General features: G+C 37.1%; 1 protein-coding gene across 2 annotated transcripts in view; it reads right to left on the reverse strand.

Moving 5' to 3' along the window:
* LOC150105454 (unconventional myosin-Id-like) overlaps positions 1 to 27635 on the reverse strand; it is a 435962-nt gene that overhangs the window by 271126 nt on the left and 137201 nt on the right. The window contains exon 4 of one of the 2 annotated variants that reach the window (XM_090394828.1): positions 5929 to 6094. In XM_090394828.1, coding sequence (XP_090250954.1) covers positions 5929 to 6094 — 166 coding nt within the window. Of the gene's footprint in view, positions 1 to 5928; positions 6095 to 27635 lie in introns of those variants that run through there. The other variant, XM_090394829.1, reaches the window with a different exon arrangement.

A 27635-nucleotide genomic window follows, 5' to 3' on the forward strand; every position in this document is an offset into this window, starting at 1 on the left:
GATACGTATCAGATAGTCAGTCTCCAATCCGATGCACTAATCTAATATCCAACCACATCTGCTCTAGTTTGACTGTTAACTTACCATGAGGTAATCCATCAAAAGCCTTTGCAAAATCCAAGTATATTACTATGTATCCTTGTCCTCTGTCCAAGGAAGCAGTCACTTTATTGTAATAAGTAAGTAGGTTACTAAAACATGACCTCCCTTTAGCAAATCCATACTGTCCATCAAAGATTATACCATTGTTGTCAACCCAACTCTGGATCCTAGTTCTCACAAGCTTCTCCAACAACTTAACCACAACAACTGACACACAGATAGGCCTATAGTTCGATGCTTGAGTTCGATCACCTCCTTTATGAAATGGCACAATCTTGCCCTCCGTCCACTCCTTAGGCACTTGACCAAGTGCAAGACTCGTATTAAAAAAAATATGTCAAGGCAGGTGTCAACTCTCTGGCACTTTCCTTCAGAATACGAGGTGATATATTATCAAGTCCCACAGCCTTGTTTATATCTAGTTTACTCAACTCCCCAAACTTCTCTTGCTCACTTACATTCAGTCTCTCCTCCCCATCAACAACTGCTCTCTCTCCATGAAGTCACATTCACAAGATTGAAAGATCTTTATGAACTGCTCATTAAGTATCTCCACCACACATTCTGCTACAGCTGTCTTTATACCATTTTCTCCAATCAATGTCATCCTTCCATAATCATTCTTTCTTTTGCTGGCTACATATCGAAAGAACCCCCTAGGATTCTTTTTGGCTTCATTAGCTAACTGCTGTTCATACCTCTCTCTTTAGCCTCTCACCAACCAAGTCACCCTCCTTGCCTGGTCTTTGTAGACCTCATGAAATTGGTTACTTCCACTTCTCTTATGCTGCCTCCACAGTGCCCTATTTCTCTGTATGGCATGCTTGATCTCTTTATTCATCCATCTCACACCTACCTTATTTAACCTTCTCACCCGTGGAATACATTCAGACATTGTACACTATCTAATTTTCAAAAACTAGATAGTTTTAAAATTTCCCAAGCTGCATTGATCTCTTTTCCAGCTAACTCCTCATTCCATGTTACACCCTCAAGCTGTCTCCTGAGCTTTTCATAATCACCCCCCTTGTAGTTCCACATATAACCTTTTCTCACAGGGGTCCTTGCACTGCTGGCAACCACCCAGGTAATCACCTCATGGTCACTCTCACCAATTGGTGGATGATTGGACACCTCATTTATAATTACGTCCTCTGATGAGATGACCAAATCCAAGACCCTTAATCTTCGTGTGCCCTCTGTTACATACTGTCTGAGATAGTTATCCCTTAAAAACTCAAGAAACTCATTTTCTTTACTTCCAGTTGCTATCTCATCATTCCAGTCTATATTGCCATAATTAAAATCACCTATAATGATCACCCTTTTCTTATTTTCTTGGCTAATTTCACTATACATTTCACTATCACCACCACCCACATTACCTGGTCTAAAACAACATCCTACCAAGTATTTGATTCCATTCACCTCTATCTCACATCATACTACCTCAAAACCACTGGCACTATTTCCATCTTGCATCTCTACTTTGTATGGACATAACTCTTTCTCTATCATCAATAGCACTCCCCCTCCCTTTTTACCCCTTCTATCTTCACGAAACACATCATACGCTTCCATCTCATCATACCATTCCTGTCAGGATATCATCCTCTTCCAACCATGTCTCACTTATTCCGACAATCTTTGGGTGAACAGACGCAATTAGTGCAACCATTTCATCTGCCTTGTTTCTTATACTTCTAGCATTGGTATATAAGCTCAACAGCTCATTTCTGGATCTACAGCTAGTTCCACTGATACCACTCACTCGATGTGATCTCTCCATGCTAGACCGGGGCCATTTCCCTTTCTGCTTCTTCATTTTAGAATCCTTTTCAACTCCAACTGTTTCCTCTTGATCCCTGGTCATCTCATTCCTTTCCTACCTACACATGCTCTCACCTCCTCTTGGAGCATCTACCTTTCTCATGCTGTGTACCTCCTGTCCACCCAGAGCCTCTCCGTTTCCTTGCTCCTCTTGCACACCCATTCTCTCATTTTCTATACTCATACCACTCACTTGCCCATTCATATCCACTTCTTCAATCTCTCCTATCTTACTCTCCTGCTCTTCCACATCACTCCCCTCTCGATCTGATTCATTCTCTCTATTCACTTCTCTACCTCCCAGCAGCAGTCTCTCCAAGCGACTCACACCATAACCACTCAAATGCAGTTCATCGCTCCCATACAGTTCACTTCGTCCCTCAAACTCATTCCACACATTAACAAACTGTACTCCCATCTCCTCACACATTTCAGCCAGAATATCATTCATAATCCTTGCTCTCCGCCTCATTTCACCACAGTCATACCTAGGCAACACACTGACTACCCTTCCTGTCACACTATTCTCTTTTATCCTTCCAAGCAGCCTCCTGATATCCATTTTGACACGCTCTTTGTTCTCTCTCAAATCATTTGTACCAATTAATACTATTAACTCTTTTGCTCACTCCTGCCTCATATCCAATGACTCAATCACTCCACTCATTTTACTACTGGAAAACATACCTTGTGCATTCTATCCTCTAGCACACCTTTAATAATAGAGTCGCCATACAATGCCACTCGCTCATCTTTAGTTAACTCTTTATGCCATCATGATTTATTTTAATAGTTTTGACCTGAATTTTCTTAATTTCATTCCGCATCCATTTCATTTCTTGCCTCATCCAATCCAATTCAACTTCCGAATCTCGCGACACATTCTCTCTATCATTAAATCTTTCTAACTTTCTAACTCTCAACCCCCCCTCTTCTCACTTTCACTCTCATTCATCCTTCTTTGTTTCCGTACTTTCGGTCCAACATACGTCCAACTTTCACTAGCATTCTTCTCACTTTCACTCTCATTTATCTTTCTTTGTTTCCGTACTTTCGGTCTAACATGCGTCCAACTTTCGCCATCGTTCATTCTTTTTTCGCTATCATTCATTCTTTCGATTTTTTTCACTTTCGACTTCTGCGTCATGCCATTTCTAGTTTCATTCGTTCTCTCAATTTTGTTTCCTTCCACCACTCTCACCTCACTTTCGTCCCTTTTAACATCCGTTATGGTTTTCAAATCGCTCTTTTTCTTTTTCAATGATTTTTTAACATTTTTTCGCCTCTCTTTCTCACCATCCTACTCCTTCAAACGTGCACTCATGTTTCCCACAACATTCTCGTTACTAACACTTTCTGTCATCAATTTCATATTTGCATTCATCAATTCCTCGTTCAGGTCACACCTTGCACACACCTTTCTTCCATCTGCGCTAAACATCCACAAATTGTTTATGTAATCGAAGGAATACATATAACAGACCTCACACTTAACAAAATGACTGAAATCTAAATTAAAATTGTGGAATAACAATGCTGCCGCCATTTTTTGTTCTCTGCAAGTTACCAGGTCTAATAATAACGATTTCGTAATTAAGTTTAGGCAAGAAAAATCCCCAACACTAATAATACCAGTAGCGCACAACATTTACAGCCGCTCTTACTCAAACAATTATGCATATATAATTAATTATTCCTTGAATAACTTATCTCAATCAGGAATTCTTCTTAGATACGTCCACAGCGCTTGGCTCACTAGCGCCCTCTAGTGAATAAAATGTTTTTTTTTTGTTGTTGTTTACAAGTACTGTACAAAAATAAGAACACAATACTTTTTCCTTATACAGGGTGATCAAAATTAAAGTATCTCTCTTAAGGCCTTGTTGAGCACCATTCAGTGATCCAAATGTAGCAAAACTTTGCAGGAATACATCCTGCATAATACAGAAGTGATATCTGAGAAAGAAAAAAAAAGTAGTTCCAAAATTCACCTAAACAAATGAAATTTGCATATCATGCAACTTGGTAGGTGCCAGAAGGATTTAAAAAGATGGATACAGGATTTTTCTCTTCATTCTGGTAGTAACACTGTCCACAGTGATAGCACTAACCTTGCCCTAACATGCTTTGCTCATGAAGCTGTACTACCCAAACGATTCCAATGCTGTTGCTGCATGCCATGAATCTCGTCGCTGAACAAATGTCAACAAGGTCCACTTTCTCCATGTGCTCTGAGACATATGATTAGTCGTTTTGAAGAAGCAGGATCATTGCGAGTTAGATCTGGCAGAGGTCACAAAACAATCAGTTCAAAACAAGTGAATGAAGTTGTTAATGCCATTGTGGAGCAGGCCATGAATAATAGCATTGGTTCCTACAGTGTATGTGCTGTAGATCAACACATGGATATGCCTTACACAACTGTCTGGAAAATGCTATTTCTACCCATTCAAGTATAACTTGACAAATGTGTTGCATCCACAGGAGTTTGAAAGGTGACTGATATTTGCTTTAACATTCCTTGCTCAAATGGAGTTGGATGCTGCATAGCCATGAATGATTTTGTGGACAGATAAGGCTCACTTTCACCTGAATGGAGCTGTGAATACCCACAGATGCTGGGCATGTGGGTATTCACATGCCCAGCATCTGTGGGAATTTTACAAAGGAATTTGTTAGATTGCATGCAGGTTTGCATGCAATCTAACAAATTCCTTTGTAATCACCAAACTTACTGTCTGGTGCTGGTTTACAGCCTTCATTTATCGTTAGACCATTCTTCTTTGAAGACATTGGCCAGTCTGGTCATGTGACCTGCTCACAGTTACTGCTGAGAGGTATTGCAATATGAAACAATTTTGTTGTGCCACAGCTACAGCAGTGCCTTTGCATGGATTCAGTCATTTTCATGCAGGATGGGGCACCTCCACACATCAGTCAATCCGTACAGGAGGATTCTTCAATAACATTTCACAGAAACCAGAGTGATCAGCCATGAATTTCCCACCATGGCCACCTTGTTCACCTGATCTCACCCATGGCGACTTCTGGTTCAGGAGATTTCTCAAAGACTGAGTTTATCGAGATCATCCTGATAACTGCCAACACTGAAAGACGGCATAACACAGCATGTGTGCAACATCAGTCTCCTGACCAGCTGCATTCTGCCATTGAACACACTGTGCAAAGGATACAGTTTGTGGCATACTGGGAAGGGTAGCACACTGAACAGTACAGCCCATGAATGCATAATGGAAGTGAATAAAAATGTGTTATTTAGGCTTGTGTCACTATCGTCCTTCTTACACACATGAAAAAATTACTACATCTGCATTCAGTATATCATTCCAAAATTCACCTGGCGATGAATTTTGGAACTACCCCCCCCCCTCCTCCAAATATTGCTTTTATATGATGCACAATGTATTCCTACAAAGTTTCACAGCATTTAGATCACTCCATAAGGCCTTAAACAGGGATACTTTAATTCTGATCACCCTATATATCTCATACACGAGAAGTTCCAGTGTTTATAGTAGATTAGTAATGTGTGGCTGCAGACAGAAGAGAGAGAGCCTATAGATGAACAGTTAGAAACTGCAGTACTTGAAAAACACTATGGAAGGAACACAGTTCAGAGAATAAAGGCAGATGAATGAAATATGAGGACGAACAAAACAAGTCTGTACTACTCACCAATTCCTGTGGTTTAACCATAGAAGTGAATATTAACCCATACAACAAAGGCAAATGTTAATTGCAATTCAAGTTTACAGATTTTTAATATGGCAACCATGCAAAATGAAACAGTGGGGTGTTGATCATGATTTGGTCTTTTGTGACTTTGCACATGCTGCATTCAATTATTTCTGTCTCATTAATTAATCTTTTTTGTTTTTATGATCTAAAAAAAATTTTACAACTATTCATATATAATAACAAAATAATTATACCTAATAAAAAATCATAAGCACATGTAGAAAAACATTTGCAAACCTTTTCAAGAAGATATTTGCTGATATGACCTCCTAAAGGATCACCTTTAAAATCAAAATTTATATCCATGTATTTTCCAAATCTGCTTGAATTATCATTCCTGTTGGTTTTGGCATTGCCAAAGGCTTCTAATATGCAATTAGACTGAATAAGAATATTCTTCACTCTGTAAAGCATTATGAAAACATTAGACTTTTCTTAACAATGAAGTCTCATGTAAGATATCTGTATTAAAATTCAGATATCACACTAATAATAATAAAAAAGGAACTGAATCTAAAATCAAGTTTATCATAAAATGCTATCATTTTATAAATTTGTTACTTAAATATATTTTTCCTTTTGTATGGTATAGGTAAGATGTTTTGGGATAAAACCTGTTTCATCTTTGGCCACTGAACTCACTTTTTCTTAAGTATATAAATGAAATTATTTTGATAAGAATTTAGTGTATAGTTTTTTTTACAAACAGTAACTTTTGAAATTTTAATCTGTTACTTATGAAAAATGCTTTTGACCACTGCATACACGTCTCAATGTTTAAACCTCATGAAAGGAAGAAACATTTTCATTACAAAATTATAAATAAACAGCTATCCTACAGTTAGAAAACAATTTTCTTACCATTTTAAACACAGCATTAAAACCTATGATAGCTACATAAAATACTGAACTGAAGCAGAGGTTGTTGTGACATATTTCTGAGCATTTGCAGAAGTGAGAAAGAACAACAGCAGACATTACACATCAGCTGTTCAAGAGAGAAGAAAAGAAAGAATTCAGAGAAGTGAAAGTTTTGTCACAGTTTTATTATTATTACTATTTATATATTTTATTCAAATTTTAGGTGCTCTCCCTCGATTAGTCTTGGGATTAATCAAGGCAGAGCACCTACTCTACAACTCTGTCTCCACCACTCACAATCCACCAACTACAACAAACTGCAACTAGAATCATCTACACCAATGCCATCTACCGCCCACCACCACCACTAGTATTATCACAGACAATCACAAACATCCATGTCCATGGCAGGATTTGAACCCGCAACCTTTTGCCTGGAGAGCGGATACACTAACAACTCAGCCAACCAGACCAAATCTTAAACTCCTTGCATTAGCAACACATTCTGGTAATGCACTGCATTCACTGACAATTCTCCATGTAAAAAAATCTACTCCTCATCTCTTCACCACTCTCACATAACTTTCAGGGATGATCTCTGGTTTTTCCTTCTCTCTCATCCACTAAACTCTGCAATCCACATTTTTCCAACCTTTCTCCATAGCCAGCAGATAAGTCCTGATATTGTCCTAGTCACTTGCTTCTAGACCCTCTCCAAAGTCCACACATCACACTGAAAACCAAGTGATCAGATCTTAGCACAAGTGTACACTGACCAGTAATTTATACAGTGGCACAACCACTTCCTTATGCAGTTATACATGTTAGAGTACTTCTTATTATAGCAGCACTATGATATACAGCCTTTGCAACACTAGCAATATGTCCTCTAAACTTTAATCTATTGTCAACCATCACTCCCAAAATCTCTAATCTCATCCACTTCCTGCATACAGCACTGTCGATATAGTAAACAGCCTTATGTTTCTGCACTCCAAAATGCAACACCTTGCATTTATTGATATTAAAACTACAACTCCACTCCTTTGTCCAAATCTTCCTGAAGGGAATTAACATCAGCAGTGCTACTTACAATTCTTCCCAACTTTGCATCATCACCAAACAACTGAAGATTCCCAGTCAGTCCATATGATATATTGTTTAAAAATAATTTAAACAGCTGCTCCGTCATACACACTACTCCATCATACACAATCTGCTGGTATCGTTCAGAGAGCCAATCTCTGATCAATTTAACCAATATACTATCTATTCCCATCCTGTACAGCTTGTATACCAATGTGGTAATCAAATGTTTTTGCAAAGTTCAAGAATGTCACTGCATGCGATTCTTCCTCATCTAACACACCAGTTACCCTATCATAAAATGCAAGTAAATTGCTAAAACAGGACCTACCCTTTACAAATCCATGCTGACCATTATAAGGAATGCTCTGTCCATCAACCCAATACTGTATTCTATCCTTAACCAATCTCTCTAACATCTTGACTACAACCACAGTTATACAAACTGATCTAAAATTGGAAACTTCTGTCATAGAACCATGCTTGTGGAGTGGTACTATTTTGCCTTCTTTCCACTCCTAAGCACAATCCCCCCCCCCCTACCCACTGCAAGACTTTCATTAAATAACCAGGTCAAGGGCATAGCCAACTGTGGTGTGCACATTCCTTAAGAATATGTGGTGACATACATCCATTCCCACAGCCTTATTAACATCTAACACAATCAACACTTCATACACCTGATCCCTTCACATCCAATTCTCATAATACTTGCCTCACTTCTATATATTAGTGTATATCATATGGGTGTGAATGATGTGGTGTAATATATAGAAGTGAGGCAAGTGTTATGAGAATTGGATGTGAAGGAATCAGGTATATGAAGTATTGATTGTGTTAGATGTTAATAAGGCTGTGGGAATGGATGTATGTCACCACATATTCTTAAGGAATGTGCACACCACAGTTGGCTATGCCCTTGACCTGGTTATTTAATGAAAGTCTTGCAGTGGGTAGGGGGGGGGGGATTGTGCTTAGGAGTGGAAAGAAGGCAAAATAGTACCACTAGTGCTTGTTCAATAATTCCACTAGTTACTTATGAAAAATGCTAGTGACTAGCATTTTCCTAGTGACCACTGCAACCGTTATTCTGCTGCCATGACTATCCACCACTGTCAACCTGCCATAATTATTCTTTCTCTTGCTTGCCATATAGCAGAAAATTTCCCCTTAAGTTAACCTTGGCCTGACCAGTCAATCTCCTCTCATATTGCACCTTTTCTTTCTTTACCATGCTTGTCACCTTTCTTGCCTGCACTTTATACCCTTCATGGATCCAATCACTACCAACCTCCATAGCATTTTTTTTTCCAGCACAGCTTGCTTGATTTCACTGTTCATCCATTTCACTCCTACTCTATGTACCTGCATAACCCCTGGTATGCAGTTATACATTGCTTTTGTCAGATACTGCCTTGTGACTTTCTATGCATTGTCAACATATTTTCTGCTCAGCTCATTTATCCAATTTACTGATGTTATTAATTGACTACAGAGCTTGCTATAATCACCCTCTTTATACTTCCAATATATCCATTTTTGGCAGTAACCTTTTTTTTTGTTTCATCGCTTCCCAATCACATACCTCATGATCATTCGCACCAACCAGCGACAGTGTGAACACCTCATTAACAACTACATTGCCAAATCTAAAACATTAAAGCCTCCAACTGCTTCAGTCTAATGCTGCTTAAGATATTTATCTCACAGAAAATCAACAAACTCCCTCTCCTTGTTCCTATACACTATCTCCTCCTTCCATTCTATATTCCTGTAATTAAAGTCTCTCATCAGGATCATTTTATATGCCCAAATAATTTGCCTAAACATTTCGCTATCAGTATTCTCTGATTTTCCTGGCCTATAACAGAATCTTATCAGATATACTTGTGTTTCTCCGTCAACCATATGGTTGGCTGGGTAGCAATATGCTACTTGACAAGGGAATATTTATGGTACAAAGTAGTTTGCTGGTGCCTTCCTTGCCCTAAGTATTTTATGTCTGTAGATGTGTGTGTTAATGGGACTGGTTTGCCTGTTTTGAGGGATGAAAAACTAGCCCATTTATTTCAACTTCACACTATGCAGATTCAAAATCTGTGAATGCACTATCAACTTCCACACTTTGTGGACACAATTCCTCTGCAATTGTTAACAGTATACCCCCCTCCTCTTTTCACATTTCTATCCTTCCAGAAAATTATATATCCTTCTATTTCTATTTCCGACATCACATCCTCCTCAGACAACCAAGTTTCACTTATTCCAATTATCTTTGAGCATACTGACTCAATCAATGCAACAAACCAAGCTCTCTTGTTTCATATACTCCTTACATTTATATACAAATATAACAATCCCTACATCTTTGAGGCCATTCTACCAGCACCAACATTCTCTATTCTAGCTACCATACCCACCCCCTTCAGTTTGACCACTCCTGTTTCCCTGATCCTGACTCTGATTTCCATTCCTACCTCTCTCATCCTAACCTTTATGCATTCCATCACCTTGTTCTGCTGCAACTACATCTTCAACCTCTTATCGATCTTCCTCCTGCTGTACAATCTGTTTCGTTGTGCTATCCTGCTTCACAAGTACACTCTGATATTTACTACATTAACTTCTTGACTCGGTGTCTTCTCAGAAAACAATAGCCTTTCTAAATGCCCAACACCAAATCCATTCAAATGCAATCATTAACTTTAAACCATTCCAACTTTCCTTCAAATTCACTCCATAGATTTAAAAATTTAACCCCTCCCCCGCTGCCTCACACAACTGAGCCATCTTACTATTCATTATTTCTGCTCTCCAACTCAATTCGCTGTTGTCATATCTAGGTAACTCACCTACGACATTTCCAACAACATTATTCTTCTTTACCTGCTGCAACAACTTACTCAAGTGTTTATCAAATTCTTTTTTCCCCCAACTAAGTCAATTGTGACCACTATTACCACTAATTTTGACACCCAGTCTTTCCTTTTCTGCAGTGCATCAGTTATTTGCTTCATTGTTCCATCAAGAAAGCATGTTTTGTGCACTTTATTAGTCTTCACATATCCCAAACAATCAAGGCATACAATGATATATGACTATCCTTTGACTCTTTCTTTATAATACTAACTTCTTCCTTCTCATCAGCCAATCTCTTCTCTAGATGTTTAATATCCTCTTCTAGATGTTTCATTTTGCTTTACATTTTCACTAACTCTGACCTAAGCGTTTCTATTATGGTTCTGACACTTGCTGCCATTTCGAATCACTATCATCTATCAAGACACTTTTCATAATTATTAATGCTTTCCTTCTTTTTGTTTACCCAAACAGTCCATAAATTTTCACATTTTTCAGTGCATGCAAATAGCAACTTTCAAAACACATCCACTGCAAAAAATCCAAGGCAGAGCTAGATCCTCATAAAGAAGCCTTACTTGCCACCAGTGTGCATTTTTTTATGGATGCCACTGTCAAAAGCAGTATGAACAAACAAGTAGCAAAACCAATATAAACAACAAAAAATTCCAACAACTAATGGACACTTGTATCCAAACTGAAAAAATGAAGTACAATTTGCGATAATAAAAGCCACAATATATACTAATTAAATTTTTTTAGCACAGTTCAAATCTACTGCTGCTTTCACTTGCGACATTATCGCCACACCCTGGTTGTGAAACTGTGGTTGTTTTCAACATCTTCAAGTATATATGGAGGTTCAACAAAAGTCAGAAGTTGAAAAGGATTTCAGTACAGAAACATGTTAAGTACAGGTTAAGAAATAAATCAGCTCAGAAAAATATTTCAATAATAGGAAGTAAAGAGAGACATAAAAAGGAATGCAGGTGTAAAGTTTATCATAGATATTCAGCAATGGATGGCCTACTCACTGCGGCAAACTGAAGGAAACTTTCTTGTTCAATTCCAGTAAAAGTGGACCTGGAAATGGTATTTCGACATGTATGAATTTGCTGTTTTATTTCAGAATCTTGGTCTGAAAAGGTAATCTAAAATTGTTGCAATGGTTCTAATTATTCAGTGAAGTTTACTGAGGCTTTCATACAGAAAGTCTCAGTAAAGTCACTGAAATATTTTGGATGAAGACAAGATATGCTGGGTTCAGTATTCTGTGATTAAGGATGCAGATATGATTTGTTTGTTCACTTAACCTGTTTGTGTCGTTATAAGTTTGTGATGTCATCTGTTCTAACTGCTGTTTAATTGTTCGTGAGGAAGCTGAAGAAGTAAACACTTCAAAAATTGTCTGTCATTAGATTATTATTATTATTATTCAGGCCTCCATGGAGTCAAAAGACTCATCGTGGGAGGTCCTTTCTAAGAAACATAGGTCTATCAAGACTCATCGAGGGAGGTCCCTCCTAGGAAACACAAAGTTTATTACACCATTCCTTAAACGCAGTGACTGGTCTTGCTCTCACCACTCTATCAGGCAATGCATTCCATGGTTCAACCACCCTCCATGCAAAGAAACCACTCCTCACTCTCTTTCTCACAGTTTCCTTTTGAAACTTCCAGGGATGGCCCCTTGTCATCACTCTTTCCTGGTGTTCAACCAAGCAAAAGAACTTCCCAGTGTCAACTCTGTAACCACCTCTCAACAGTTTAAAAGTCTCAATCATATCACTTCTCCTTCTTCTATCCACCAAACTCTGCAGTCCACACTCCCTCAGCCAATCCTCATAACTAACATTGTACAGTCCTGACACCATCTTTGTTATCCAGATCTGAGAACAATAGACTATTGTTCTCAGATCTGGTCCCCAGGATTTGAAGGGGGATAAATTAACTGTGGAAAGGGTACAAAGGTCTAAGTGTGGTCTGATCAGAGTCTTATACAACGGAGTGATAACCATTTTATCTCTGCAGGTCAGTTTCCTTCTCATTATTGCAGCAACCTTCTGTGTTACCTTTACTACTTTTTGCAATATGTCCCCTATCATAGCACTCCGAGTATGCAGTGTCCCAAACCTCAAGACCTTACATTTTGCTGCATTAAACTGACACTCCCATCATCATTTTCCCATCTATCTAGCTTATTCAAATCCTCTTGCAGGGCTACCACATCTGCACTATTACTAATAACCCTTCCCAGCTATGCATCATCCACAAACAACTGAATATCCCGTTGCAATCCAGGGACAATGTCATTGATATAGAGGTTAAACAATATAGGTCCCAGTACTGAGCCCTGTTGAACCCCTGCCCACTTGTAACCCTCTGCCTCCTTGAAACTGCCCCACCATACACAACTCTAAGATACCTATCGGACAGCCAATCCTGAATCCAGTTGACCAACCTGATATCCAGACCCATGTGCTGCAACTTGAATATCAGTTTATCATGTGGCAGCCTCTTTGACAAGTCTAGGAAAATGGCAGTACATGCCCTTCCCTCATCTAATGTTCTTGTAACTTCATCATAAAAGGCTAGCATATTGCTAAAACAAGAGTGCCCCTTCATGAATCCATGTTGACTCTCACAGATAACATTACCCTCATCTGCCCAATGCAGTATACGGTCCCTCACTATCTTCTCCAAGATCTTACTAATTACTGATGACACACGAACTGGCCTATAATTAGACACTTCCAGTCTGCTACTGCCCTTATGCACTATCTTCTACCTTCCTTCCATTCCATGGGCACTTTTCCCATAGCCAGACTTTCATTGAAAAGCCAGGTCAAAGGCACTGACAGTTCCTTAGCACATTCTCTCAAAACCTGTGGTGAAATACCATCCAGTCCCACAGCTTTACTAACATCCAGAGTACTCAGTGTGTGGAACACACTCTCCTCCTGCACCTCTAAACCTCGAACCTGCCCTATCAGTCTAGTATTCAAATTGACTCCTCCAGGATGAAATACTCCAATAAAGTGTTCATTGAACAATTCCACTATGTCCTCTGCATCAGTCACTCTATTCCCATTTTTATCCCACAATGTCGTTCTTCCACAGTCATTTCTCCTCCTACTGGCTATATAGCTAAAAACTTCCCTAGGATTTTCCTTGGATCTAATGGCCAATCTTTTCTCATATTCCAGTTTTGCCTTCCTTACCATACTAATCACTCTCCTGGCCTGTGTCTTATATTCTTCATGCATCTTCTCTTCACCTATCTCCTTATATATCTTCCATAGCCTCTTTTTCGCATGCAGTTCCTGTTTAATATATGTTTGTCATCCATTTTACTCCAAATTGTGTCCTCTTCTTCACTCGTGGAATACAGCTTACCATTGCTGCTAACAAATATTCCTTCACAATTTCCCAAGCACTAATGATATCCCGGCCTTCTAATTCCTCCCTCCACGAAACTTCCCCAAGTTGATGTCTAAGACCATTATAATCACCTGCTTTATAATTCCACATATGTTCCCACATATGTCTAAGTTTTGCATAGATTCTTATGCAAAACTTAGGCATGCATTGCAATGCAGCCAAATTTGCCTTACCTTTTAACTGATGATCAAAAACAAATTCGAGTTGATATGAGCCAAGAACTTTTCACTTGAGCTTACAGGAATAAAAACTTTTTAAAAAACATCATTACTGGGGATGAGATGTGGGTTTAGGTTATGACAACAAAACAAAAGTTCAATCGTCACAGTGGGTGTCAAAACTGTCACCACAACCCAAAAAAGTGAGATAAGTGTGGTCAAACGTCATAGTGATGATGGCAGTTTTTTTATTATGAGGGGCATCGTTGTTCACCAAATTTCTTCTACAAGGAAAGACAGTGAACAAAGAATATTATCTTGACGTAATGCAACATCTTTATAAGACAATCAGAAAAAAAAGGTCTGATACTTGGAGGGAAAACTGATGGATCTTCATCATAACATGATGAAGCATCCACCCACCCGCACATCATTATTAATCCGTCAGTTTGTGGCAAAACACAGGCTGTTCCATAGCCTGCTTACTCACCTGACCTCGCACAGCAGACTTTTTTTTTTATTCCTCAAATTGAAATTGATGTTGAAAGGCCAATGTTTTGAATCTATTGACTAAATAAAGAAAAAAATTACTAGCAGAACTGCAGTATCCTGAAAGAAGCATTCCAGAAATGTTTCTGGAATTGCTGGCAGAAATGTATACACAGTGGAGGAGAGTACTTTGAAAGCAACAAGGCCAAATAGTTTATAAGTTAAGAGAAAAATTTATATTTAAAAAGTTTGGGAATTTCATGGATAAATCTCGTATTATGGTTGATAGCTTATAACAAGTAATTGGCTAAAGGCATAAACCTAAATTAAGACAGGAAAGATTGTCAGCCTTATCCCTATAGTCTGCTAAGCCTGCAAATTCTTGTTTGTTTGTTTTTTTCAAACCCAGTTTGCCTCTTTGAATGTATAGTGAGAAACTCTAACTTAATGTGTTCTGTATTAATCCTGTAAAATCCCCATATTGACTTAAAAACATTTCTAGCAAATCAGCTCTTTTCTGCCTATCCACTTAACTCCGCAATTTATATTACCTCTACCTCTCCTCCTAGCCAATATTCAAGTCTTGATATTGCTTTAAATACCCATTGCTGGGCTCCCTCTAGAGTTTCCACAAAGTAAATGCCTAAACATAACATTCCATGTGATATCTGCCCATGCCTCATACAGTGTTATAACCACTTAAGTGCACTCCTTATCATAGCAGCAATGTTCTGAGCAATATTCACAATGCTTGTTATGCCTTTTTAACTTTGAGCTCTGTTAAACATCACTTCACCCCTCCCCACAGATCTCCAATCTCAGCCATCTCTTAAAGCCTGGTTGATGAAAAACTGCACAAAACACTTCACCTTTACATCCCAAAGTGCACAATTTTTCAATTATTAACATTTTAACTGTAACTATACTTATTTGTTCGGGCTAAGAGTCTATTTAAATCTTCCTGCAATAATAAGTTAAACAGGAGGACCCAAAAAACTTCGAGAATGCTACTGTTTACACCTTCTATTTCTGGGATACTGCCCCAACACATAATTTGTTAGTATTATTTGGAGTTAATCTTCTAGCAGCATGACTATTCAATTATCAATGCACATCTCTCTCTCTCTCCCAGACTACCACAAATTGCTATGTGGTAGTCTACCAAATGCTCTGACAATGTTTGAGTATAGTACCATATATAGTCGTATCCAGTCGTATGTCATCATTTTATCATAGAATGCAAGTAGATTTCTAAAGAAAGACCTACCTTTTTATAAACATGTGCTAACCCTTAGAGAGAATTCTATATCTATCAGCCCAATTCTATATTCTACTCCTACGTAATCTCTTCAATACCTTAATCACAATGTCTTAATCAGGTATGGAGCAATGCATAAATGTAAACAACCACACAAGCATCATAAATTAAAGATGGCAAGAGATTATATACTTATTATAATCCTTTATCCAAGTGTAAGCAAAAAATGCTTACCTGTGAAGTATCTTCACAACTGGGCTAATTTGTATATTAAGCCTAATGATTTCACATCAATTGCTTTAGTATCCCATAATGCAAAGTACACACCATTTCATGTGTATAATGCAATGCATTATTGCAAAGGCCACTACCCAGACCTGTTTCAATAATGAAACAGGTCTGGGTAGTGGCTTGTGTAGTAGTTGAGAATACACTTCATGTGTAAACGTTGTTTGCTTACACCTGGATAAAGGATTAAACAAAGAATATAATCTCTTGATATCTGTAATTTATAGTATAGATCAAGTGAAAACACTTTCAACATCTATCACTAAGAATCCAGTGTATTTTAATAATAAAGTGCGACACCTTTTGACTACTTGTATATGGGTAATATATGACTTCTGCATTACTTCAACCTTGGTATCTCTTCTGGGGCTGGCTACCAGTAATGACATTTAGTGATGATCATCATTCTTGGATGGGAGTAGAGAGGTCCTACTCATAAACGGGTTTTTGTCTGTCCCTTGGTTGAACCACTGCTGAGTTTCCTTACATGGAGTGATTCAGATCAAGAGCAATGAGTTTGGTAGTGATCCTTTATAGTCCCTCAGTGATGATCTTGTACATCACTCAGAGTTTTTTAGAGAGGTATCCCTTCACTTAAGCATACCTCAATACAGGTCAAAACTGGTCTGGGTAGTGCCCATTCCCATAATGCATTGCATTATGTGATACTAAGGCAACTATGTGAAGTCATTAGCTTCTATATACAAGTAGCCCACGACTGAGCTACTCCTATATACAAGTAGCCCAGTTGTGAAGATACTTCACATGCAAACATTGCTTGGTTACACTTCAATAAAGGAAATTAGTGCAGTGTTACTAATATTGCCTTTTTCCACTCTTTTTTAAAAACTCTACCACTTACAAAACTCTTGTAAAAATAGCCATGCCAAAAGCACAGCCAAACTTTTGCATATTTGCTACAAAATATGCAGTGATATTAATCCCATAAGCTTTATTATCAACTAGACCAGCGCTTCCCAAACTGTGGGCCGCGGCCCCCTTGGGGGCCATAGGTTTTGTTGAGGGGGAGCCGTGAAATAATGAAAACAAAATTAATAATGTTTTAAGACTAAGTAGATTTTTTTTATTTTAAAAGAAGCATATTTAACTTTTATTATTTATTATTTCTTTTTTGTTATTTTTTATATTTTAATGGAAAAATTCACACATTGGTGTTAGTTCACAAACTTTGCTTCCTGCGTATTTTGGCGCTTATGAATATTAGTAAATATTGCTTATTCGTATGTTTCATTTCAAAGCAGTGGCTAATTGTATTTACTTCGAATGCTCTCCAGGGAAGCTCCAAATCTTCCTGTCCCTTTCATCACGTGTTCGTAATCAGGGACTGTTGATATTGACTTTATATACATATCAAAACTCGTTTTATATTATCACTGTCATCCGAGCTAGTTTTCTGTTACCAATAAAAGTTTCGCATATACTTCACAAGTGAAAAAAACCTTAAACAAGTTCATGTGCAGAGTAGTAACTCGCTTGTAGTGGTAAACAACACCCCTCCCTAACAGCCACTATACTGCAGAGGCAATAAAAACAAGTACTTTTATTATGCCAGTGAATAAGATATGAGGAGTCTGTGTAATATATTTCTCAACAAATAATGCAATTAGAGACAACTGGGATAAAAACACTAATTAATGAATCACATGTCCCCTCATACATAAACTATGCTGTATAGACTGAAACAAAACCATATGTTGCATGGGCAAACACAGTATCTAACTAAAAACTATTGTTAGTAATTAGATGTGTGTGAGTTCGATTTCCCAAGGCAGCAATAAAATTCAACACCGAATGTGTTAAAATTCATAAAAGTGTTAAAACTAAGTAATATATATATATATATATATAATGAATGTTATGGCAGTTTCACATATGGAATTCAGTTGAAGAGAGTTAGCATTTCAACTCAGTTGTCAGCTATGCTTTTATCTTTCGGTTGCGGGATCTTTTGTTAATACCGCACCAATCATATGCATGTTTTAATAACCTGCCTTTGCTGTAACTGTTTCGCGTTAGGCTTAATTATCGTAAAGGGAGAAAAGTCACAAAAGAGAAAAATGTTCCTGGTCTGGGGGATTCCCTTATCTTATTCAGGTAACATTCACTAATTTCATGTCTGTGGTATGCCAGTATTGGTAAGTGGTGATATTATTTGATCTATTCTACGTTAAAAAATTTAACCCTGAGATGGATAAGTGGTTGATAAAAAATTTAAAAAATTTCCCGCGAACAATCAGAAGAAGCAGAAACAGACTCAAAAAAAAAAAGGACGGTATTTCATATTTTACCAGAACAGCCCGCGTCGTCTTCAGAACCAAAAGGTAAGAGGCAAAAATGTAATATATGCATTTGATTTTTGCAATATTCGCTGTGTATGTTTTGTATTGAATATAAATACAATAAATATTATAATAATATATCTCTCTATTACGATTTTTTTTCGAGGGGGGCCTTGGAATATTTTAATTTTTGCAAAGGGGCCCTGACATCCAGAAGTTTGGGAAGCACTGATCTAGATTACTCAACAGCTCTGGTTCTATCACTATCACTTCTAGTCCCAACAGCATTTTGGCTTTTTTCTAAGTGTCGTGCATCACTGATACCAGTTGATAAACAACAAAATATTAATTAAATAATTAAAGATTTTGCAGCTCCAAATTTTAATAACTTTTGGAAATGAAGTAAAACCTATTATAAAAAATATTTTTATACTGTTATTTGAAACATTTTGCCAACATATACTATACGTATGAATAAACATTTGAGCACTATTATTATGGTAAAATCCTTTTTCCTCAGAGTTGGATGAATTTTCAAAATGTGAAGCTGGCCCCCCTTTTTTGCACTGAATTGCATAAAAATACACTAATCTAAGGTAAATAATTAAAAATAATGCAAAATATTGATATAAAATAATTTATTACTACATGAAATATATATATCAGAAAATAACACAGTTTTATGAAAATTAGAATAAAATATTGTCTGCGTGGTTAGCCAAGTGAGTACGTGCTCTGCAACCATATGCCTGGGAAAGGAGTGTCCTGCATTCAATTCTCGTCACTGACGTGAGGAGCTAAGGATCTTTCTCAGACATAGCCAAGTTAGCTGGTCTTGGGAATGGACTGCAGGGTTTTTCCTCCCACAAAGCAGGCAAACAGGTCTTAAGAACACAATGTTTCACAGACAATTACACATGGTTGAGCATAAGGGTAACGACCCCCACCTCGTAGTGAGTTATAAAACCCAAAAATGGGGGGGGAGGCCCTACATGGGGCTGTGGTGCCAAGGAGGAAGGAAGGAAGAATAAAATACTTACAAGAAATCATGATATTAGTTGCAAGGCTGTAGGGTTCAAGTATACTATAATCATTATAACGCTGCATTAGCTTATTAGAGCTACCTTATTCTTATACCAATCTATTCTGCAATTTATTTATTTATTTTTATTACATACAGTGCAACTGTAACACAATTTTCCATCAAAAATGGGGTTACCTCCTTTTAGTAGCAATCTCTTCAATTCTATTTTATCTGTGCCATGGTCAATTTCCCACATCACCATCCACCAGTATCAATTTTCCATAATACAGTAATTTAAAGAAGATGGCCACACTGTGGTTATCTTCCAACCATCGGTCTATTCTAAAAGCTTTGTTAGAGATCACTCCTTAGTTTTCAAATGCATCTTGTTTTTTACTCTACATATTTGGATAGTCCAAAAAGTAAAATTTAGATTAAATTAAATCAGCTGAACATGAAGAGGAGGAATATTCAATACATTTATTACAGTAAGGGAGGGAGGAAGGGTGGCATTGTTAGTAACAGTAAACTTTTTTATTCCAAAAAAAAAAAAAAAAAAAAAAGAGTGATATGGGCAAATATCAGAATGGGGAACTAGACAATGATACTTATTTGTGCCTATAGTCCCACAGAAGACTCTACTAAGAAGTGGAAGAATTTTTTGAGGCTCTAGAGAAAGCTACTGACACAATGAAAAAGGAAATGTTGGTCCTCGTTGAGGCTCTAAATAGCAGAGTAGGAAGTGATTATGAGACATACAAAAATATTTTGGGAAAATTTGAAGAAAAAAGCAAAGCTAATAATAATGGCAAATACCTGTTGGATTTCTGCTCAGGACATGGAACTGGTTATTACTAACACCATGTTCCAACATAAAAATGTGCACAAATTCACATGGAGAGAAGAGGCAAGGAATAAGAAAAGTCTCATTAACTATGTTATTGTTGAAAGTTTATTTTTCACTTGGTTAGAGTATAATAAATAATATAATAAATTTAGTTTAATCCTTTATCCAAGTGTGAGCAAACAAAGTTTGCGCCTGAAAGTATCTTCAGGACTGGGTTAAGGTGGTACACACCAGGGCAACTCGTTGCAAAGGTGGAGCAAGCTACCAACACTCCTATCTCAGTATCTCCTATATATATATATATAATGCAAAACACATCTCCTTGCGGATATGTCTAATGTTATGCATTAAGGGAAGGGCCACTACCCAGACTAGTTTCGACCTTTATTGAGGTCTCTTCAGTGGGAGCCAGGCCCAAGTGGAGATATCAGGCAGAAGCATTAGCAGGTCATCTCTACCTATAGGAATTGCCAATTGGTGTGCCACCCTTTTTTTTTTTTTTTTTAATAATTTACTCTGGATTTAGAGAAAGATGTTGAAAGTTTATTTTTCACTTGGTTAGAGTATAATAAATTTAGTTTAATCCTTTATCCAAGTGTGAGCAAACAAAGTTTGCGCCTGAAAGTATCTTCAGGACTGGGTTAAGGTGGTACACACCAGGGCAACTCGTTGCAAAGGTGGAGCAAGCTACCAACACCCAGTCCTGAAGATACTTTCAGGCGCAAACTTTGTTTGCTCACACTTGGATAAAGGATTAAACTAAATTTATTATATGTTATTGTTGATAGTGATGTTTTCTCCCTGGTGCAGGACACCAGAGTGTACAGAAGACTTGAAATTAGAAGTGATCACTATTTAGTCTTGAGCAGGATAAAACTGAATTTCACATTGAAAAGAATGACATGTAAGAAAGTTTTAAAGCGAATAAAAGTTGAGCAGCTCTCAGATGTGAGCTGTGGACTAAAATACACAAAGATTATTGAAGAAAAAATGAAAGAATTTGAGAACAGGAACCAAACCTTGGAGATTTAGTGAATCTTGAAGAAAACCCTGATTGATTCAGCCAGAGAGACATGTGGTGAGTTTGTCTGCAAGGATAGAAAAATCAGAACTCCATGGTGGACACAAGAAGTAAAACAGGCAGTGAAGGAAAAGAAGAACTCCATGATGGACACAAGAAGTAAAAGAGGCAGTGAAGGAAAAGAAGAAAGCATATCAAAAGTTCCTGGCAAATAAGTCAGCTTTTGCTCTTAGAGAATACAGAGACAAATGTAAGAAAACTAAACACTGTGTAAAACTAGCTAAACAAAAGTCATGGGAGGACTTTGGCGAGAACAAAGAAAATAAATATCAACGTGGCAAAATATTCTGGAGGCTGTTGAAGAAGCTCAGAAATGGAGGAAAGAGAGCTGTAAAAGGAATTAGAGATGATAAAGGTGACATGAAAACAGGAGAAAAAGATATCCTTGAAGTATGGAGTAATTACTTCGAAAAATTGCTAAATGAAACAAGCAGTGATAGCACAGTGGTAAAAAACACTCAACAGGCATACAGTCAGGAATACATATCCATACTTGAAGTATAAAATGCCATCAAAGGCTTGAAATGTGGAAAGGCAGCAGGAGTAGATGATATTCGACCAGAAATGTTTAAGTATGGTGGTATAAAAGTCTTACAGTGGTTGCACTGCATAGTTCAGAAAGCATGGACAGAGGGACGAATTCCCGATGATTGGAGTAGAGCTCTCATAGTACCCATATATGAAAAGGGAAATAAAACTGAATGTGAGAATTACAGTGGTATTTCCCTACTGAGTGTTCCTGGTAAGATTTATGCTAGTATACTTGAGAAACGGTTGAGAAGAATTGTGGAAGAAAAGCTTGGTGAAGAACAAGCTGGATTCAGATCAAATAGAGACTGTCAGATCTTCACTCTATGACAAATAGTCGAGAAATCATGGGAATATAACAAAGATCTGTATTTAAGTTTTGTCGATTTGGAAAAGGCATATGACAAGGTGCCAAGAGAGAAGCTATTCAATACGCTGCAGTTATATGGTGTCAATGGGGCATTATATCAAGCAATACATAGTCTTTATTTGAGTTGTAAATCAGCAGTTAGGATTGAAGGAAGTACAGGAAGATGGTTTAATGTTAAATCTGGTGTGAGACAAGGATGTACATTATCCCCTCTGTTATTCATTATGTATATGGATCACATTATGAAGGAAAGTGGTATTAAACCTGATATCAAAATTGGAGATGTTAATGTTCAGCTCTTTGCTTTATGCAGATGATGTTATACTTGTGAATAAATCTGCTACAAGTCTGCAAGATTCCCTGACTAAATTGAATAACTGTAGTAATAGATATGGTATGAAGATCAGCAATAAAAAGACCAAGACAATGAAAATAGGTAGAATTGCTGAAAATGTCAATTGTGTTTTGAATGCAGAACCTGTGGAACAAGTAAAACATTTCAGCTACTTAGGCACAATTTTTAGTGAAGATGGTAAAATAAATATGGAAATAGACAACAGAATCAACAAAGCTGGTATGGTAAGAAGTCAACTGAATAAATTCATATGGAATAAGAGAGAAATTAGTCGGAATACTAAATTAGCTGTATACAAGACAGTGTTCAAACCAGTTTTAACTTATGGATCTGAGAGCTGGGTCAGAAGTAAAACACTTGACCAAAGACTAGAGACCGCAGATATGAGAGTCCTGAGAAAGATTAGAGGCATGAACAGATGGCATCAATGGCAATATCATATTAAAAATGAGGATATTAGGAAAGAACTTGACATTGTCAGCATCCGGGAATGTGTTAGTAGAGCTAATCTCGGGTGGTATGGTAACTTAAACAGAATGGGCGATGAAAGATTAGCAAAACAAGTGTTCTCCGCCAGGTTGGCAGGAAAACGACCCAGAGGAAGACCAAGATATAGATGGATTGATATGGTACAAAAGTGCCTTAGATGATAGAAATATAAGATCTGATAATGATATAAATTTTTCATGTAGTACTATCATATCCTGTACACCCCTTGAGGGTACATGGCAGGAATTTGATGATGATGATGAAAAAAAAAATAATAATAATATAAGTAGCATGGATATCAAGAGAATAATGAATTTTCCTCACTCATTCAGCAAGTTATGTGCAACATAACTTGCACATCTTACAGCATACAACATAACTCATACAGTATACCAAATGTTAAAATGATTGCAATTCTGGAAATCATTGTCTGTGATGAAAGTACATTGAAAATTCACGTTTACTGTCATTGTATATAGTCACATTTTCCAATATCACTATGCACTGATCAAAGTATGTATGTATAGATATTTATTTAATAACAACTTTACAGATGCCTTCTATATTATTCAGTGGCGGCTTGTACATAAGCACTGCGACACTGCAGCACCCCCAAGGAAAAAATGAAAAAATTAAATTTTGTTTGTGTTTATAAATAATAACAATGCTTACAACATTATATAAATGCAATACAATATGTTAAAGGTTACAGCTTATGTTTTGACACTGATTGAATAGTTAATAATTGGAGTTTGATTAATGCTTTAGATTACAAAACAAATGCACTGCGATCTAACACAGTGTCGGAATTATCACATTTGGCCAATTGCAGCTAGACTCGCCGATATTCGTTTGCACTTCTCATTGCACGTTACAAATGATTCCGACACTGCTCGTTTGGGCAGTGTATCATATGCTTGCGCGCGCTATTTCTGTGAGATACAAAACTTTTATTATTGGTGATGTTCATGGTGAGGGTGAACTATTTTTTGTAAATCTTACTTTATTTTGTTAAAATAACATATAATTATTTATTTATTATAGATACAAGGCTGAATTATGATGAGTGTCACTCACTGTTGAAAATATGAAAATAATTAATTATCATTACACGAAACAAATGCACTGCGATCTAACGCAGTGTGAGAATTATCACGCCAATTGCAGCTAGACTCGCCGATATTCATTTACGCTTGTCATTGCACATTACAAGTGTTTCCAACACTGCTCGTTTGGGTAGTGTAGCTTACAGATAAACTGTATACATGCGACCATTATTTCTGAGATATGAAACTTTTATTATTGGTAATTGTTCATGGTGAGGGTGAAATATTTTTAATAAAGCAATTTTTTTAATATGTAAATTTATTTATTAATAAATTGGTTACTGATTAGGAAAAAAATAATTTTTTTTTTTTATATGCAGCACCCCCACTTAAAATTTTCACCGGCTGCCGCTGATATTATTATTATTTTATTGACCTCAATGGACTCACAAGACTCACTGTGGGAAGTCAACACTAGCCAATAAAAAGCCTATCATACCACTCCTTAAACTCCTCTACCATTTGCCCTTTCTCCACTCTCTCAGGCAATGCATTCCATGCTCTTAGCAACTCTCCATACAAAAAACTTACTTCTTACCTTTTATTTATTACTCCTTTTGCAACTTACAGGGATGGTCCCTTGTTCAACCATGTGAAAAATGTCACCGTGTTAATCAAATAAGAACCATTCAACAACTTAAATGTCTCAATCATACCTCCCCACCTCTCAGATTCTCTGATGCTATGACCAAATCCAAAAGTCTCAATCCTCCTGATAACTGCCTGAGACAGTTACTCCTCACAAAATACAAAAATTCAGTTCCCTTAATGCATGCTTCCTCTTCTACTCAGCTGATAATGCTATAGTTGAAGTCCCCCCATAATGATCACTGACTTTGTAATTGCCAAATCAATTTGCCTAAATATTTCCTACTCATCACCATCTATATTCCCTGGCCTATAGCAACATTCAACTAAATATCTTGTCTTATAAACACCTATCTCCAGTGGTGAGCTATAAGGGGCTCGCGTGAGCCCTTTGTTAAATTTTTCTCAAATTTGCGAGCCCCTTGTTCTTCTTGTTTAATAATCTTGTAGAATTAGAAAATACCACCGTGGAATGTATACATGCTACTATAATTGCTACTTTAAATTCATATGGATTTTCTGATAACCATATAAAAAATTATTTCATTGCATTTTGTTCTGATGGAGCTAGTGTAATGTTAGGAAACAAATCAGGTGTTGAAATCAAACTTCTACAAAAATTTCCGAACGTTCTGATTTGGCATTGTGCTCATCGTTTACACTCGCCATTACATGATTTGATAAAAAAACATTAAAGAAATAAATCATTTTGAAATGTTTATGGATAAATTTCAATTATATGCTTTTTATCTTTAATCATCAAAAAATCAACGAGAATTAAATATGATTGCAAAAGACCTTGATATCGAAATTTTAAAGATCGGCCGTTTGTTTGGACCACGATGGGCAGCTTACAGTTTATGAACGGCTCTTGCTTTGTGGAGAAATTACCCAGCTTTATGCAAGCATTTTGCATTGAACGATAAATGTAAGGACTTTTTAAACTGACTTCTTAATCTGGAATTTTTAAAAGATCTAGCATTAATGATTGATATCCTATAGGAATCATGATATCTGTCAGAAGCTCTACAAAGTCGCAATATAATATTATAAGGTCTAAGTTAGGCCTTTTTTTTTTTTGCTCGACAATGCGAGCCCTTTGTTAAAATTTCCATAGCTCACCACTTCCTATCTCATACCATATACTCTCAAATATATATGATGATATAGCACAGTTACAGTTCAGCAATAACATATAATAGTACAGCACAGTTGATAGGATGTATAATGCTGTCTTTCGACTGTGTCATTTCCAATACAAAGGAATTTCTTCCTTTTGTACTGGAAAAGGCATGAGTTCAAAAGTGCTTCTTTCAAATGCAAGTGAATAAGCCACTTTCATATGAAGGTAGCAGAACTTTTCTCCCACTTTTGGGAGTTAAAAAAATACTTAGAGTTTTTCAATCATCCTCAATTCCTGTCAAATGACAGGTATACAGAATATATGTTCATCAATATCATTATTATTATTACACAGATACCTCCATGGAGTCAAAAGGTTCATCACAGGAGGTCAACACTAATCTGCTGTTGACATAGTACCATCATTCCCCTCAAACTCGTTCACTGTCAGAGCACTCTCTCAACCACCTCTGGCAATCCACCAGTCATTCATCGCTCTTCGAGCAAAAAATCTCAGTCCTCATACCCTTACTAACCACACTTTTATGCAACTTTCAAGGATGCTCTCTTCTTCTCTCCATACTCATGTATAAAAATTTCCTTTAGACCAATCTTATAAAATCCTTTCAGTAATGCTTCCATCATGTTGTCTCTTTTCTTCCTATCAACCACACTCTGCAACCCACATGCACATCTATCTTTATAGGACGCATTCAACAGACCTGTTCATATTGTTCACTTGTGTCTGAATTCTCTCCACCATCTCCTTATTCCAAAGAAACCCAAGCAACCAAATATGTGCACACCAATCAAGAAGCAGCAATATCATAGTCTTCTTAAAGAGGGATTTATAATCACTACCGCTCTACTTCAACATGTGTTTCAGCATTCACTCGTCTCTGGATCCTCTCCATCTCCTTATTCTGCAGAAACCCAAGCAACCAAATATGTGCACAACAGTCAAGATGCAGTAAAGTCTTATTAAAGAGTGATAATAATCACTCTATCTCTACTTCGATTTTGTCCAAAAGACAAATATCCTCCTCTCTATTTAATCAGGAATTTACAGAATCCCTAGATCTTATGAGAGGTTTTGAGAGAATGTTCCTTTGACCTGGCTTTTCAATGAAAGTCTGGCTACTGGAAAGGTACCCAAGAAATAGAAGAAGGTAAGATAGTGCCATTGCATAAAGGTGGTAGCAGACTGGAAGGATCTAATTATAGCCAGTTTGTGTGTCATCAGCAGTTGTTAAGATCTTGGTGAAATTAGTGAGGGACTATAGACAGCATTGGGCAGATGAGGATAATGTTATCTGTGAGAATCAACATGGATTTGTTAAGGGGTGCTCTTGCTTAAGTAATATGATTGCCTTTGATAATAAAGTGATACGAGCAGTTGATGAGGGGAAAGGCACATTCTGACTTTTTTTTTTTTTTTTTTTTGGATTTTGCAAAGGCATTTGACAGAGTGCTACATAAGCTGATATTTAAGTTGCAGCACATGGGTTGAGATGTCAGGTTAGTCAAGTGGATTCAGGATTGGTTGTCTGATAGGTATCAGAGAGTTGTGTATGGTGGTGCAATATCAAGGAAGCAGAAGGTTACAAGTGGGGGTTCCACAGGGCTCAGTACTGGGACCTATATTGTTTAACCTTTATATCAATGACATTGCCAGTGGATTGCAAGGGGATATT

Source organism: Typopeltis vanoorti, chromosome 6, assembly GCF_054136105.1.
Source record: "Typopeltis vanoorti isolate ZY-2024b chromosome 6, IOZ_Tvanoo_1.0, whole genome shotgun sequence".
NCBI classification, from domain to species: Eukaryota; Metazoa; Arthropoda; class Arachnida; order Uropygi; family Thelyphonidae; genus Typopeltis; species Typopeltis vanoorti.